The sequence below is a fragment of the Dasypus novemcinctus genome, chromosome 10, assembly GCF_030445035.2.
Source record: "Dasypus novemcinctus isolate mDasNov1 chromosome 10, mDasNov1.1.hap2, whole genome shotgun sequence".
NCBI lineage: Eukaryota > Metazoa > Chordata > Mammalia > Cingulata > Dasypodidae > Dasypus > Dasypus novemcinctus.
In genome coordinates, this window is record NC_080682.1 from 70,690,879 (window position 1) to 70,705,788 (window position 14,910).

The 14,910-nt window shown below is 38.6% G+C and overlaps 1 protein-coding gene and 1 long non-coding RNA gene across 12 annotated transcripts in view; one reads left to right on the plus strand and one right to left on the minus strand.

Moving 5' to 3' along the window:
• The window catches only part of GAS2 (growth arrest specific 2), a 183,197-nt gene that overhangs the window by 61,788 nt on the left and 106,499 nt on the right, over positions 1–14,910 (minus strand). For all 11 annotated transcript variants that reach the window (XM_058305634.1, XM_058305631.2, XM_058305630.2 and 8 more), the window contains 2 exons: positions 7,960–8,101; positions 714–821 (listed from right to left, as the gene is read on the minus strand). In XM_058305634.1, coding sequence (XP_058161617.1) covers positions 714–821; positions 7,960–8,101 — 250 coding nt within the window. The remainder of the gene's footprint in view (positions 1–713; positions 822–7,959; positions 8,102–14,910) is intronic.
• On the plus strand, positions 160–4,282 carry LOC131280049 (uncharacterized). The gene is made up of 2 exons (XR_009187615.1): positions 160–338; positions 4,092–4,282. It is a non-coding gene; the product is annotated as an uncharacterized lncRNA (long non-coding RNA).

Consider the following 14,910-nt stretch of genomic DNA (forward strand, 5'->3'; position numbering starts at 1 on the left):
CATGGTTTCGATTTCATTTTGAGAGACTAAATTCTCTTGATTATGAGCAAAAGAACTCACAAGGGAAATGTCTGGAATGTTACTTTACTGAGCCTGCAATTATGATGTAAAACTGTTCTTAATGTCTAGTCAGGATTTAAATTATTACCATTGGTAAATGAACTGGGACCACCAAATCATTCATTGGCCTGCGTCCACATGCGTTTATTCTGACCAGATACCTAAGTAGGAAATGACAGTCCCTACTTAACCATGGCTACTAAATAGAGCTTTCTCTCCCTTCACTCTGGATCATCAACCCAGGCTTGTTGAAAAATCATGCTCAAATAATCTGAAAGGTACCCAGGATGAATGATTGTTTTTCCAGGCTTGGGATAGGAAAGACCAGGGCAGAACATTATTTTTGTTTTCCATGGGAGGGTTTTAATTCCTTTGAAAACTAAATGCACAAACAAAAAAGGAATCCTCTTCTTCATTCTATTTCATCTCTGTGCTCTGTTTAGTATATTTGTTTGTGTGTGGGTAAAAAGAGAAACATAATTCTATTTATTCAGTGTTCAGCAATAATACATATTCATACATGGCATCTTCAATCCAACTGTAAACGCCACAATGGGACTTATTTACCTGTCGCAGTTCCTTGGCAACTCCCATCTCAAGTCCTGAATATTCTCATAGAGGGCAAGATATCAAGTGAAAAGTAAAACTTTTACCCTGATGAAGAGGATCTTTTCTCCAACTCGGTATCTTCCTTGGGAGAGCCTCTCAACACAGAATTTGCTTGGGCATTTGCAAGGAGGATCCTCGGAAATTCGCTTCACCTGAAACAGAGCAAGCAAGTTCATTCTCCTTAGCGGGGTCCCATTTAGATCAACAGCCCCCTGGGCCATTAATGCTTTAAAATGTGTTCCATAGCAAAATTATAGGCATGGATGTGAACACGGGACTATCACATTAAACATAACTCTGTAAGGTCAGATCCTGAAGGCATTTTCTGAAGGCCAGTAACTACAGTCAGCATAGCTGGATGCTGGTGACGTTCATGCCCGCGGTGGGGGGGTGGTAACGATGGTGACAGGAAAATTCACTGGCCGTCTAGCCAGGATCATCTAGGTTCTCATTTTTGGAGAATTAGAAAGACCATGTACATTGGGTTGCCAAGATAAACATACTGAAAACTATAATGGAATACATGTATGTGAAATATATTTAAAACTAGAATAGAAATTATGTTAACATAGAAAATGTTTCCTCGGCATAATTTTAATGAGAATAATTTTATGCACTTTCAAAATGTGAATTAAACAAATTATTGTTGTTGTTTTAATGAGACTGTTCCATCTTATTTTGAACTATAAGAAGTCATCTCTATGTCTTAGTAACAATTCACTCTATCTCAGTAATTCCAACCTACCCAACCCTAATTCTGTGGCCAAATCTTTTCGTTTATGTGTTTTATGGAATTTATGTCTATAGATCAGATTTTATCTCTATTAAAGTTATTCTCCCCACTGTTTAAAATATACATAATCTAAATGAGATGTACACATTGCTTATAAATAGTTGTGGCTACTAGGAAACAATATAATAGTTCTTGATTTTAGGAATAAGATTTATGTTTATTGTTTCTTTGCTTGGGAAGCTGTCTTGCAATGTCTCTTAACTATTCATCCTTCAACTAACCAAACAAGCCTAAACAATAATTTTCTGTGTTGTGAGGAAAAGTTTCCTTGGAGGAAACAGAAAGCTCCAAACCAAATAAGGTGCTACCTGCATCTATGAAGCTGGTGGAAACAAATTTAGATTCTCAATGTCCACATAGAAAAGGTGGCATTGGATTGAGAAAAGTGGACATGATGGCTGATGGGTATGGGGAAAGGCAGGAAGAGATGAGAGGTGGAGGCATCTTTGGGACATGGAGCTGCCCTGGATGGTGCTTCAGGGGCAATCACCGGACATTGTAAATCCTCACAGGGCCCACTGGATGGAATGGGGGAGAGTATGGGCCATGATGTGGACCACTGTCCATGAGGTGCAGAGGTGCCCAAAGATGTACTTGCCAAATGCAATGGATGTGTCATGATGATGGGAAGGAGTGTTGCTGGGGGGGGGAGAGGTGGGGTGGGGATGGTGGGGTTGAATGGGACCTCATATATATATATTTTTAATGTAATATTATTACAAAGTCAATAAAAAAAAAAATGAAAAAAAAAAAACAACCAAATTTAGATTCTGAAGAAACTGGCCTGTTTCCTCACCCAAATTCCTTCTTCCACAAAGATATGCAACATGGAGATGTGTGATCAAAGAAATCCAATCATTCCTTCAAATAATCAAATGCCTGCCTCTAATCAACCTTCTGCTACGCAAAGTCTTATGGCAGGAGCAATACATAAACTCACTGACATTTGGTATCAAGGAATTAAACAATTTAGTTTCTCTAGAATAAAGGAGATTCCAGAGAATTATGAAAGCATAAGACACTGAAGGGAAAACAGGAAGGATGAAAGAATGCTGAAACAAAATTTATCTGAAAAACATACAACTGGTGCCTTACTGAAGACCTATAAAAAATGATGCTATTTCCAGGGGAAGAGATTAAGAGAATTAACTTGAGAAAATACCTTTCTATAAACCTACAATTCTTGGTCCTTTTTTTTTTTTTTAAGATTTATTTATTTTTATTTATCTCTCTTTCACTTCATTGTTTTGCACTTGCTATCTTTTTAGGAGGCACGGACAACTGAACTTGGGCTTCCCATGTGGGAGGTGGCACCTAATCACTTGAGCCAACTCCGCTCCCAGTACTTATTTTTATATTGCATACTGCAACTCAGTTATTAGTTCTCCTCAATGCCTTCTTGGTAGACAGTATATTCCTTAAGTATTAAGATAGTGTTTCATTACTATTTTTAATCCTTGATATAAAGCACAAGGTTTCATTGCATGTAAATGTGTTCCACACATGTACATTGAATAAATAAATGAATAGGTAACAAGAATATGGACCTATTCATGACACAGGGGAAAACTGGTTAAACAATAAAACTGGATTCAAAGAACCTTAGAGATGGCTTTCATTTAAAGATGAAGAAACTAGCTAACATTAAGTTAGTGTCTTGACCCATGACTTTGAGTCTGAGGTCTGATATTTTCCTACCACATTATACTTGATCCATAGATACACCCACCCACTCACCCATTATTAATGGATTTCTGTTCCTAGGGATATTTTGAAGGGATTTTCCTGAATAGGATGGCAATAGTAGGACAAAAAGTATAAAGTGGGTAATGGGAGTGTCAGTTCTCCCATAACACACGTTCTTGGGTGGGTTGAGGGTTTTCAGTTGTTCCTCAAACAACTGAAACATATCTCTTTCTATGTTTGCTTATAAAGAAAAAAAGTGTGTGTATGTATAAAAATTATCTTCCATGCCATTGCTAGAAGGAGTACTGTTTTCCTTATCACTACAATGAAGGCTTCCAAAGAAAAGAGGGATGAAGGAAAGGAGCTAGGAAAGAAGGAGGAGGGCTATCCATCCAGAAGAAATTTAAGCAAGCTGACAGCATCATAAACATGCATTGTCTGAACTTTAAGAGGGCCATGCTTGGCGCAGCTCTCCTGTCACATAGTAAGAGAACAAACAGTGAATTGCTGCTGAAGTGGTTCCTCTGCTAAGGTATAACAATCACAAGTATGTGTGGGAAGTATCCCCACCTTGCAGTGTTCTTAGATGAAACACAGAAACTGCTGTTATCAATTGAAGTAAAATAAAAAACATTTTCTCAAGTGACCTGTCCTTCTCTAATGCTTTCCTAGCTTTCAAAATGGACTGATAAATCAAGGGTTATTTTTGTAATTGTGCAAGAGGTGGAGGGAGAAAGGGAAGAGACAAGGCCAGACTGTGGGTAGTGGAAAGAGATTGTTAAGTAAACAGTGACTGATGACATCTGCGCTTCTTATATTACCTTGGGATAAGTCAGTCTGGCAGGTGTTCTGGTTTTTGGCCAGGAACCTAGCCAGTTTTCTGCTGCAATGGGATTTCAAGAGAAGCCTGATTACTCACAATTGTACTATCTCTCATCCCCAGGCTGAGGAAGTTGATGGAAAAGAGGAAGAAAGTAAGAATTGTTTTCTTAGAACTTTATTCAAGCCATTGTGTGGGAACTAACCCAAGAAACTCAAGGGAATGCAAAGAGGAGAACTAAACCTGACCCCACCATTTTATCACCGCTGAATCACTCTATCAGGACATCTGGAGAATAAATTAATCTGAATGGACTCCACTGTGTTTCTTTTATATCTTGATTAAAGGAGGTGGGATGCATTCTTCACATAAAGGGTCACCTATTCCCCTAAGTATCAAATAAATGTGAGGAAACACTGAAGGTTTTAAAACTGGCCGTTTTGCTGAAACTGTCCACTGGAATATGATATCTTAACACAGGTCTGCATCTCTTGCTTTCTCTCTCTTGATTTTTTCTTTCCTCTTTCTTTTTGTCTACATTTCTTCCTCCTCCTTTTATTTTTTTAACTTTGCAGATAGTAATTTGATAGAGGATAAATATTATTATTGACTAAATAGAAATTTTGGAAGCAGTCTCCATTTTATACTCTTTTTTTAAAGCACGTTTGGGTATTTGAATTTCAACTTCCAACTGGTATATGTGCTTCACATGCAGTGAAGCAGTTGCCATAGGAACAATTTCCTTTTTACATTAGACATATGAAGCTCTAATCTAAACCATAAGTGAGGCTGAAATTACTTTTCTATCTGTTCTACCATTCTGAAATAAAACACTTTAGTGGAAAACTATCACTTAAACAGAACACAAACATGTCAGTAGTTTTCCCCAAAGTAGAACGAAGGGGACTGTAAGAGACTTCTATGGTCAAATAAGTTTGAAAAATTCCAAGTTAAACAAGATCTTATTAAGAAATTCACCAGAGTTTTGTCACTGCCAACTAGGTGGTAACTATCAGTAGTTGTATTTCGCAAACTAGCCTAACCACTGAAATCATTTTCCCCATGGGGCATCTGGTGGTGTTAGTGTTTGACTTACTTTGAAAAACGCTGGCTTAAAGACTTGTAGAAGGCAGTATTCTAGCTGGCAATAGTACAGAAATATACACTTTGCACAGTTCCTACATCTGAATAAAACCCTATAACTAGACAGATGGTTCATGTTATCAAGCTGTTTGGTAATCTTTATAGGGGCTTGGAAGCTGCTCTGAAAGCCCTCCATTGCTCTCAGTTGACAGAACTGAACTTAGAGGAGGGAAGAACAACCACCGAGTGACTGCCTTGCCTTGTTGTAGGCAGTCTCTATGGCACTTGACTTTGGAATTGGAGTATTGGTAAAATTTCTCCAAAATCCTTTTCATAGCCAATCCCCCACCTTGCCTCCCCTGTCTCTCTTTTCTCCTTCTCAAGGAAGAGGGGTGGCTAGACATGAGGCAAGCTGGTGAAGAAAGGGAACCAGTCTCACTACTTCTCCCACACTCACATAAATAGTTGAGTCGCAGCATCTCCTCCCTCTGCAAAGCTACAGCAGAACTGAGAAGGGCATGCATTTCCAGTGCACAAGGCCAGTCCAGATAAATAAAACAAGGGGGAATTTTTTAAAAATATAAGTACCCAGATTGATTGTTTATCCAACAAACATGGTGCTGAATGGATATAGATTAATAAAATATGGCCCTTGTCTTTGAGGACAAGGACCCCACCTTTGAGAATAATGGATATTTATGCCAAATAATGTACCTTAATTTATTATTGATGCTATGATGAAAGTGTATACAAGTATTGGGAGCACCATAGGGCAATTTGTCCATTTTACCTGGGATGAGAGATGCCAAGAATAGCTTTATAGAAGAGGTAACACAATCTGAATTTTAAAATATATAAATTTGTTTAAAAGTAGATTTAAAAGATGAGTTAGCCAAAGCATGGTGAGGAAAACAAGTGAGGAAAGACACAGGGCATAAAATATACTTGGGAATTTAGTAAAGTAGGCATAATTAGAATGGCTATCTCAGAATGCAAGGGGCCCAGAGAATGAAAAGTCTGGAAAGTAGGCAACAGACCAGAACATGAGGGGCTTATAGGAGATGTAAATGGGTTTGGGCTTTATCGCGATGTTAGAGGAAACCCCTTCAGAATTTAATCAAATACGCATGGCATGTAGGCTGATCTCCCTGGTAGCAGTGAAGTTCATTGAGAAGAGTTGCAAGAAAAGGTCTTACAATTTGAGAACTGAAAAAAGAATAATTTGATATTAGAAACTCATTCATTAGGATGTTATGGGTGGGGTGACATTGGCCAGATAATCTTCAGTGGGCAGCAACTCTGACCAAATGGGTTAAAGAAATTGAATGGAGGTGACAGTTGAGAGAAAAGGAGTAGAAGCTAGTATAGCAGACACAGAGAAAGACAGTTAAAAATGAAAGACTAAAGAACACCTTACTCTAAACTAAGTTTAATCACAAAATATAACAGAGAGAAAAATTGTTCTCATTTGTATATAAATAATGCATCATTATCTACTATTAATACAATGTTACTCACTTTCCTTACAAAATGAAACAATATGACTAGCAAGGCATGGGACAATCCTTGAAAATAGTCATGTAATTGTAAAATTTAAAAAAAGTACCCTGCTTATTCTTTAAGTCCTGAGTATATTAAACAATTACCCAAAAGAAATTAAACTGCAATTGACTGAGATACCTTGATGGTTTAAGTGTAAGTGTGCTGCCCTTTGCAGAAATGGGGGTTTCATTCTGTCAGAAAATAGGTAGATTTCTGGTCATCTCAATCTGCAAGTATAAGTTATAATGGCACTTGGAGGAAATAAAAGATGGGAAGGCTCTCTTTCTGCAATCTATAGTGTCACTGGACTCTTTTTCAGCTCAGACTCTGTACAAAGAACCCTCCAGCTAGGGACCAGTAGTTCTTTTCAGTCCTGCCTATTCCATACAGCTTACGTTATGGTTGGCGCTGACTTCTGAGATTGCCCCTATGTACATGAGACATACTTCAGTCTAATGTCCTTGATGTTACCGTTTTCTATAATAAAAAACTCACAAGCTACAATTCCATAAATGCAAACTTTACATAAACATCATCCCCATCACCCATGATTTCCCTCTTTTTTTACTATTTTTATATTTACATCCAAATATGTATGTTTGGATCTCTACATATGCGTTATTAAACACACTGCTTATTATAACCAAGAGCACCTTAACAGACAACAGTTACCCTGAGAGTTTTCATTCATCCCCTTTGCTATTACATTCCGAGTTGCTGAGGTTATGAGGGCATATTTACAGTCTTTTCTAATCTGTCAAATGATTAATTCTATACCTTGCTAAGATGGCAAGGACACTGCTGAATAGAGGGACTGGGACCTCAGAGAGGCACATGAAACTGGTTTCAATCTAAGCTCCTCTCAGCTGTCACTACACTTCTAAGTTTCTGTTTCCTCAAAAAGAAATCTGCCTTACAGATAACAAAACATTTGGAAAACAATTACAATAGACACTGGTACGTAGCAGGCAGCCAATAAAGGGCAGTTATCTTCTCTTTAACATGCTTACTTTCCCTCCTTTAACAATCTTCCAAATCTCATGTCTCAGGCTCATTTGTGTCCTGAGGAATCTGAACCAAGAACAAGAGAGTTAAAGTGGTTTCAAATACAATTTTCAGGAAGTTGACTTATTTTCCTAAATATTTAGATACTACTCAGCAGATTAAGTGAAGCTGTACTTTAAATGACTGACTCAGGTTTGAATCTCAAATTAAATTGTAGGACTTCAACATTTTTCACAGGATTTTAAAATGGATTTTAGTGAAATTGAAAGACATAATGGCTACACTGATCTGAATATATACAGAATGAACTTTGTAGTTGACAAAATGACTTTTGGTAAGAAATCTGACAAATTTTACTTACTGCATCATCCAGTAAGTTCCCTGTACTCTTTTTTCCAGAAGACTTTGATGAAGGAGAAGGTGAAGGAGAAGGAGCAGAGAGTGTTTCTTCTTGTTCAATCTCCTTTTCCAATTTTATCAAACCAGGAGGTTCCACACCATACCTTTTAAAACATACCATATTACATTTGATTATGAACATCCAAGAAGCAATGTGCTCTCCTTTCAAAACATTAAATTTTCTGGCACTGAAAGGGTAAGTTATTGAACCAGCATCCTTTTTAGCAGGGGAAAAAATCACATACACTTGCTATGCATATGGATGTGTTTGTGCACAAATGCACATGTAATAGCATAATAGGAAGACATGAAAATACTCAGTGTAATCTATGATTTAGAGGCAAGGGCAGGAATAACCATATACAATTAGTCTTTGGCACTCACATTTATGAGCCTTAATAACATTAGTGCTGTAATTGAACTCCTTTATTTTGAACACAAGGTTGTTAAGAAAGATGGAAATAAAGTCAGAGGGTCAACTAAGAAAGAAGATGGACAGAGAGGAAATTAAGAAATAACATAGAACAAGTGATAAATTGTGTGCTATAAATGATAAACTCCATAGAAGTTCAAAAAACTTGGGAAATGCAGTTATTAGAACACTTATCTCCCATAATTACAATTTTCTTAGGTTAAAGTTAAAATTAACTTTAGTTTCCTAAATATATATATATCGATCAATGTGAGGAAAGACTAAAAAAATAATCCTAGAATCTGAGAGATGGGAAGAATCTTTGGGATCTTCTAGTTGTATTTTCTCATTTTTATAGATAAGAATATAGTTCCAAAGGAGGGATCCAAAGAAGCTAGGAATAGGACCAGGACTCATAGACAGGTTTTCTGACTTCAGCGCCATTTCTCTGACATTTTAATCAAGTGATTCTACAAATGTTAAAGATGAGAAAGAAAAAGTCACTTGGAGATTGAAAAGTAGACCATGGATAATCTACAAATTAAATAATCTGTAGATAGGGAGTGAATATATTGACTATGTGCCTGGTACCTTAGACAGGATAGCATATTAATACTTGGTTAAATGTAAATGCTTAAATTATTGTCCTGTTCTTTTCTAATAGTTTGTTAGTACACATGTGTTCAGTCCACACTGGTAGGGGGAATCAATTTCCCCATTCTAGATGTTTTGTTCTTATACAGGGTGCTCAATTAGTTTACTTCCTGGTCTCCATCATTAGTCACTTTTCCCCAGGGGATAAAGTGATATATAAAATTGATAAATCTAAGAAGAACAAACTGAGCATGTGTGACTCTGTTCACCCTTCTTTTTCTACGGAGGAGGTGCCCACAGGGAGGCCTCATGGGTACCCCCACCCCAATTCACCTCTGCTTGTTACTTGGTAGTTAATTTTCCTACTTCTGGAGCTCAGTTAAAGACATTAAGCCATGTCTTCCAACTTGAATTTCATCAGTAATAAAGGTGATATTTGACATTCTATCTTCCACTCTTTTATTTTTAAATTCTTAAAGAATTCATGTGGGAAGGAGGGGTACTAAGTATGGGGTACCCTTTAAGAGCTGGAAAACTTACTATTAGAATTCCATTTAAAAAAAAAGTTAAGATGGCACAATTCAACTGAACAAGTGCTGTTTTGAGGACTGTCCCTAGTGAACGGTCATTTTTAGTTATAAAATCATTAATACCTAGCCACCATTTATCCTACTTATAAGTTTTTATACACATTAGCCAGTTAATGGGACAGTAGTAGAAGCATATGCTAGGCTGCAAAAGTAACTACCTTTTGAATGAAAAATATTCCATTTATTTTCATATAACAAAGATTTCAGTTTCTAAATCTAAATTCATTTTCAGTGGTTTGGATCCCTAAATGTACCTACAACTTTAGGCAACCCTAAATGTACAAAAATGCTCTACTGAAAAGAAAAAAAAAGTTCTAAAAGACCTTAAACCTTGCCTGACACTAAAACACATATTTTCATTATTCTGAACTTTATAAAGCATCTAATTACCATTGACAAGAACCAACAATATTCACATGGTGATTTGTTCATCATTCTTTCTTGAGGTAAACTTGAACTAACTGTGCCATTAAACTACTCTTTCAGCAAATCCCTTAATCTCTGGGAGTCTGTTTTCTATCAGGAAAGCCAAGATGATAATGGCCTGCCCTCGAACTCTATTCTAGCAGTGGGAAGAGGAAGGAGGAAGAATGTTAGAAAAGTAACTGCTATTGAAGAGCTTCAACGTGTTTGGCACAACTGGGTATCCTGACATAATTTCTGAACCTCAGTTTTACCTCAGTAGTAAAATGGAAATTTGAATTCCTTTAACATTGTTATAAAGAATTAAAACAGTATATAATATATACCCAGTACAGTGTCTGACACATGGCATATCCTATGAGATTGCTACTGATAAATTAATATATCAAGGGCCATACAACCAGGAAACTGCAACTCTGAGGATCTGTTGCCAGTATTTTTGTTATTTTGAATATATTATACCACTAAATGAGATAATGCAACCACTCTCAAAAATTAAGGTATTGCATGATTTATTGGACTTATCACACTCAGCTAAGATGGAGTTGAAGAAGGACAACCACCACACCATGGAGCCTAGAGTGATTACAACTGAAAGTAGGAGGATTGCATCCAACATCCATGTGGAATCTGAGCCTCCTCTTGTCATAGAGGTGCAATGGACACAACCAATCCAATGTCCACATAGAAGAGGTGGCATTGGATTGGGAAAAGTGGACATGGTGGATGATGGGTATGGGGAAAGGAAGGAAGAGATGAGAGGTGGAGGAGTCTTTGGGACATGGAGCTGCCCTGGATGGTGCTTCAGAGGCAATCACCGGACATTGTAAATCCTCACAGGGCCCACTGGATGGAATGGAGGAGAGTATGGGCCATGATGTGGACCATTGACTATGAGGTGCAGAGGTGACCAAAGATGTACTTACCAAATCCAATGGATGTGTCATGATGATGGGAACGAGTGTTGCTGGGGGGGGGGGGGGAGAAGTGGGGTGGGGGGGTTGGGTTGAATGGGACCTCACATATATATTTTTAATGTAATATTATTACAAAATCAATTAAAAAAAATTAAGGTATTGCTAAGATGGTAAAGTAGTATTACTAATATTGTTATATCCTTTCCAAAAAAATTTACTATAGGCTTCCTTTAAATTGATTTTCCTAGAATTGTGGAATAACAGAAATATGTTAGTGCTGGAATTTAGCAGACCAAGTCATAAACTCAACTTTGCTACTAATTCACCAGATGAACTTGGCCAATTCTTCTACTTTCTCTACACTTTGTTGGCTTAATTCCATAAGGCATAAAATTTGGTTATGCTTAAGTTTCTTAAGAGAATAACTTGGAGGTGAGACTAGAGGACTTTACACTAGAAGTCACAGCTAATTAAGATCATCATAGATGAAAAATATATTTGAAGCATAAATTAGGTCAATTGGAAAATATGATTTCATTTGTAACTCTAACTGGATTCATGACACCTTTCAGGAACAGGTTGCAGAATTTTTACGTCTATTTTACAAAAAGAAAATAGAAGAAACAGGTTATTAGAGTAACAATAGGCTCTACTCTACCTCCAATATAAAGAAAGTAGTCTAGCTTGAATAAAACTGGTAACAAAGTCATACATGGAAAACCTTGCCCTGGAGATTTTTTGGTATCTGGGAACGCTGAAAATTAGTTATGCCATTGAACATAGAAAATCAACACTAAGCCCCAAATCTCTGCTTATATTGGCTTTTGAGTACTTCAAGCTGCTTAAGGTACAGTTAGCCAATGCAGAAATGCACACTTAAATGCGATTCATTGGCTTCCTGTCTGTCTGGAGATGTCAACAGACTGTAAATCATAAAATTCCCTCAGGTTGGGGGCCCGTGTCTGTAAGCCAACTTAGTCATCAAATAGGTCTTTTTCTTCCGCTCTAAAAGCCTGCTTAGTTCTGGTTTCCATGATTAACTCTATACCATTTCACATTGCTATTTAGTCTATGTGCTTTTCACAAATTCATACTGTTTTCCATTTCTTCCCAATTACATGACTTTAGAACCATAGAAGGTACAGCTGCTATTCTCAAACTGAATAAGGATCAAATTAAAGACAGCAAGAAGGTTGAATCCACTAAAACCAAATCCTCACACCTGTATTTCCCAGTTATATGAAAGTAGAGAGAATTCTCAAGGGCAACAAATTGTTTTGTTTTTTATCACATTTTAAAAGTAAATGCAAAGTGTTACAAAAAAGGGTCTTATGGTTCAAGGCATTATGATGAGAGTCTAGGAATAGACTTCCCACTTTTCTGGCACATGATACAATGTTTGAGACTGGTCTGGATAAAATACTTGGGTCCCCAAATTGAGTCTCAAACTAGAAATTTACTCAAACTATTTAGGGGTAGATTATATTTTCAAATAAAAGACATCTGGGTCCCATTAGAGGGACACATTTTATAGCTAAATGAGATAAAGTCCCCCTTTTAAGGCATTTAACAGATAGTTGATGGATTCTTGCAAGATGTTTTGCCCCATTTATCTTCTGTTTTAAAGCATTTTAAAGGTAGATTTAGATATGGAAGGAAATGTCAACACTGTGAAAATGTGATATCCTTAGAAGTAAGATTCAAGTATTTTAAGTAGGATGTCAGTTAAAATCCTTATATAAGAATATCTTACTTTTGAATAAAATTTCCTTCCTTTAAGTCATGGATTGAAATGGGAAACTGAATAAAATATTTATGAAGTATGTTTCTTTTGCATAATCATAAGTTTTTATCAAAATCAAAGAAGTGGGAGAACCAGCAAGATGGCGGCATAGTAAGGAACTTCTAGAGTCAGCTCCTGTTACAGGGCAGCTAGCAAACATCCAGAGCTCTCTGAAGCTAGCTGAAGCACCTGTTTGGGGAATCCAGGAGGTCAGAAGAGCATCCTGCAATGTCCTTGGGGAGTTGAAGGAGGAGACTGCCCGTCTGCAGAGAAGACTCATAAGTAGAGAGCTCTACACCATAGAGGCTGGTGCCCATCCTCCACCAGAGGCACAAGCTGCCTCGGGAGCTGTTCTGTGGCTGGAATTGAAAGCTCCACTTCCCAAAAACGGGGGAGGAAGAGACACCAATTTCAGCTATGATGAGGAAATTCAGTGGGCTGCGGTATGATCCTGAGAAGAGCTAAGGTTTGAACCTGTCCAGGTCAGAAAGAGGCTGGGAGCCGCCATCTTAACTCCACACCTGGCACAAGGGGAAGCAGGATGAACTGTGCTGGTGCTGTGGGGACCGGCTTCTTCCCATTCAGATCAGATTGCAAGACTAGCCTATGCCCCAGTGCCACCTCCAGCAGGGAGGACGATGCGGGCACCTGAGCCAGCCTCTCCGGGCAATTACTGGGCAAGCTGCGGAGGCCAGTGATTATCCTACTCTGGCTGCACAAGCCACCCCAGGAGCATATGATCCTGAAAACAGCTAAGGTTTGAGCCTGTCAAGGGCAGAAAGAAGCCGGGAGCTGCCATCTTAACTCCGCTGAGAATCCCAGTGCTGGTGGGGACCGGCTTCTTCCCATCCAGATCATACTGCAGCTCTAGCCTAGCATCCAGTGCCACCACCAGAAGAAGGAAGCTGCAGAGACCTGTGCCACCCTCTCCAGAAAATTACTGGCCAAGCCACAGAGGCCGGTGATTATCCAACTCTGGCGGCATGAGCTGCCCGAGGAGCTGCTCTGTGACAGGAATTGGAAATTCCATTTCCCAGAAATGGGGGAGGAGGAGACGGTTGGCTGCCGATTTTGGCTACTGATTGGGAGACTTGGCTGGCTCAGCGATAACCCAGGGAACAGCTGGGGTGAGAACCAGCCCAAGTCAGAAAGAGGCCAGTAGCCGCCATTCTTACTCCACCCCCAGCCTGAGGGGAAGCTGGGCTGACAGTTTCTTTCACAGAGATCAGCCCGTAGCCCGCCTAGGCTTCAACCCCACCTCTGGTAGGGAGGAGGCTGAGGAGCACTGCACCAGCCTATACAGGTAACTGCAGGGAAATTTAGCTGGCATAACCTGAAAATCATAAGTCTACCAGAGCAACTGCAGTCATCTTAGGACCCGCACTGCATAGATTGCTGCCCACACCTGCACTTATATCCCTACCTTAGATAGGGGAGAAAGGGTTGTGAAGCTTCATCAGTCTCTCTGGGCTACTACAGTCTAGGCCTGCATGTAGATTATTCCACACAGCTGTGACTTTGTCCCTACCTCTGGCAAAAGAGACAGTTGGAAGAACCTTCATTGGTTCCTGGTGCAATGAGAGCAGCTTGAGCCTCCACAGCTTATAGCACCAACTACGTGCTTGGCTCCTACTGCATAGCCAGCAAGGGAGAAACGATAGGAAGCCCTACACCAGAGAGAAAAACTGCACCCAGAAAAAATACTCTAGTAAGCCAGATGTGAACACACCAACAAAAAATTACAATTCATTCCAAGAAACGGGAAGCTATGGCCCAGTTAAAGGAACAAGATTAAGCCTCCAGATGACATAAAGGAATTGAAACAACTAATTATAGATGTTCAAATAAACCTCCTTAATAAATTCAATGAGATGGCTAAACAGATTAAGAATATTAAGAAGACCCTGGATGAGCACAAAGAAGAATTTAAAGGTATACATAGAAAAATAGCATATCTTATGGGAATGAAAGTTGCAATCAATGAAATTAAAAAAACATTGGAATCATATAATAGCAGATTTGAGGAAGCAGAAGAAGAAATGGCCTCTGAAAATGAACATACCAAAAAAACAGATGAAGAAAAGAATGGAAAAAATTGAACAAGCTCTCAGGGAACTAAATGACAGCAAAAGGTGTACAAACATACATGTCATGGGTGTCCCAGAAGGAGAAGAGAAGGGAAAAGGGACAGAAG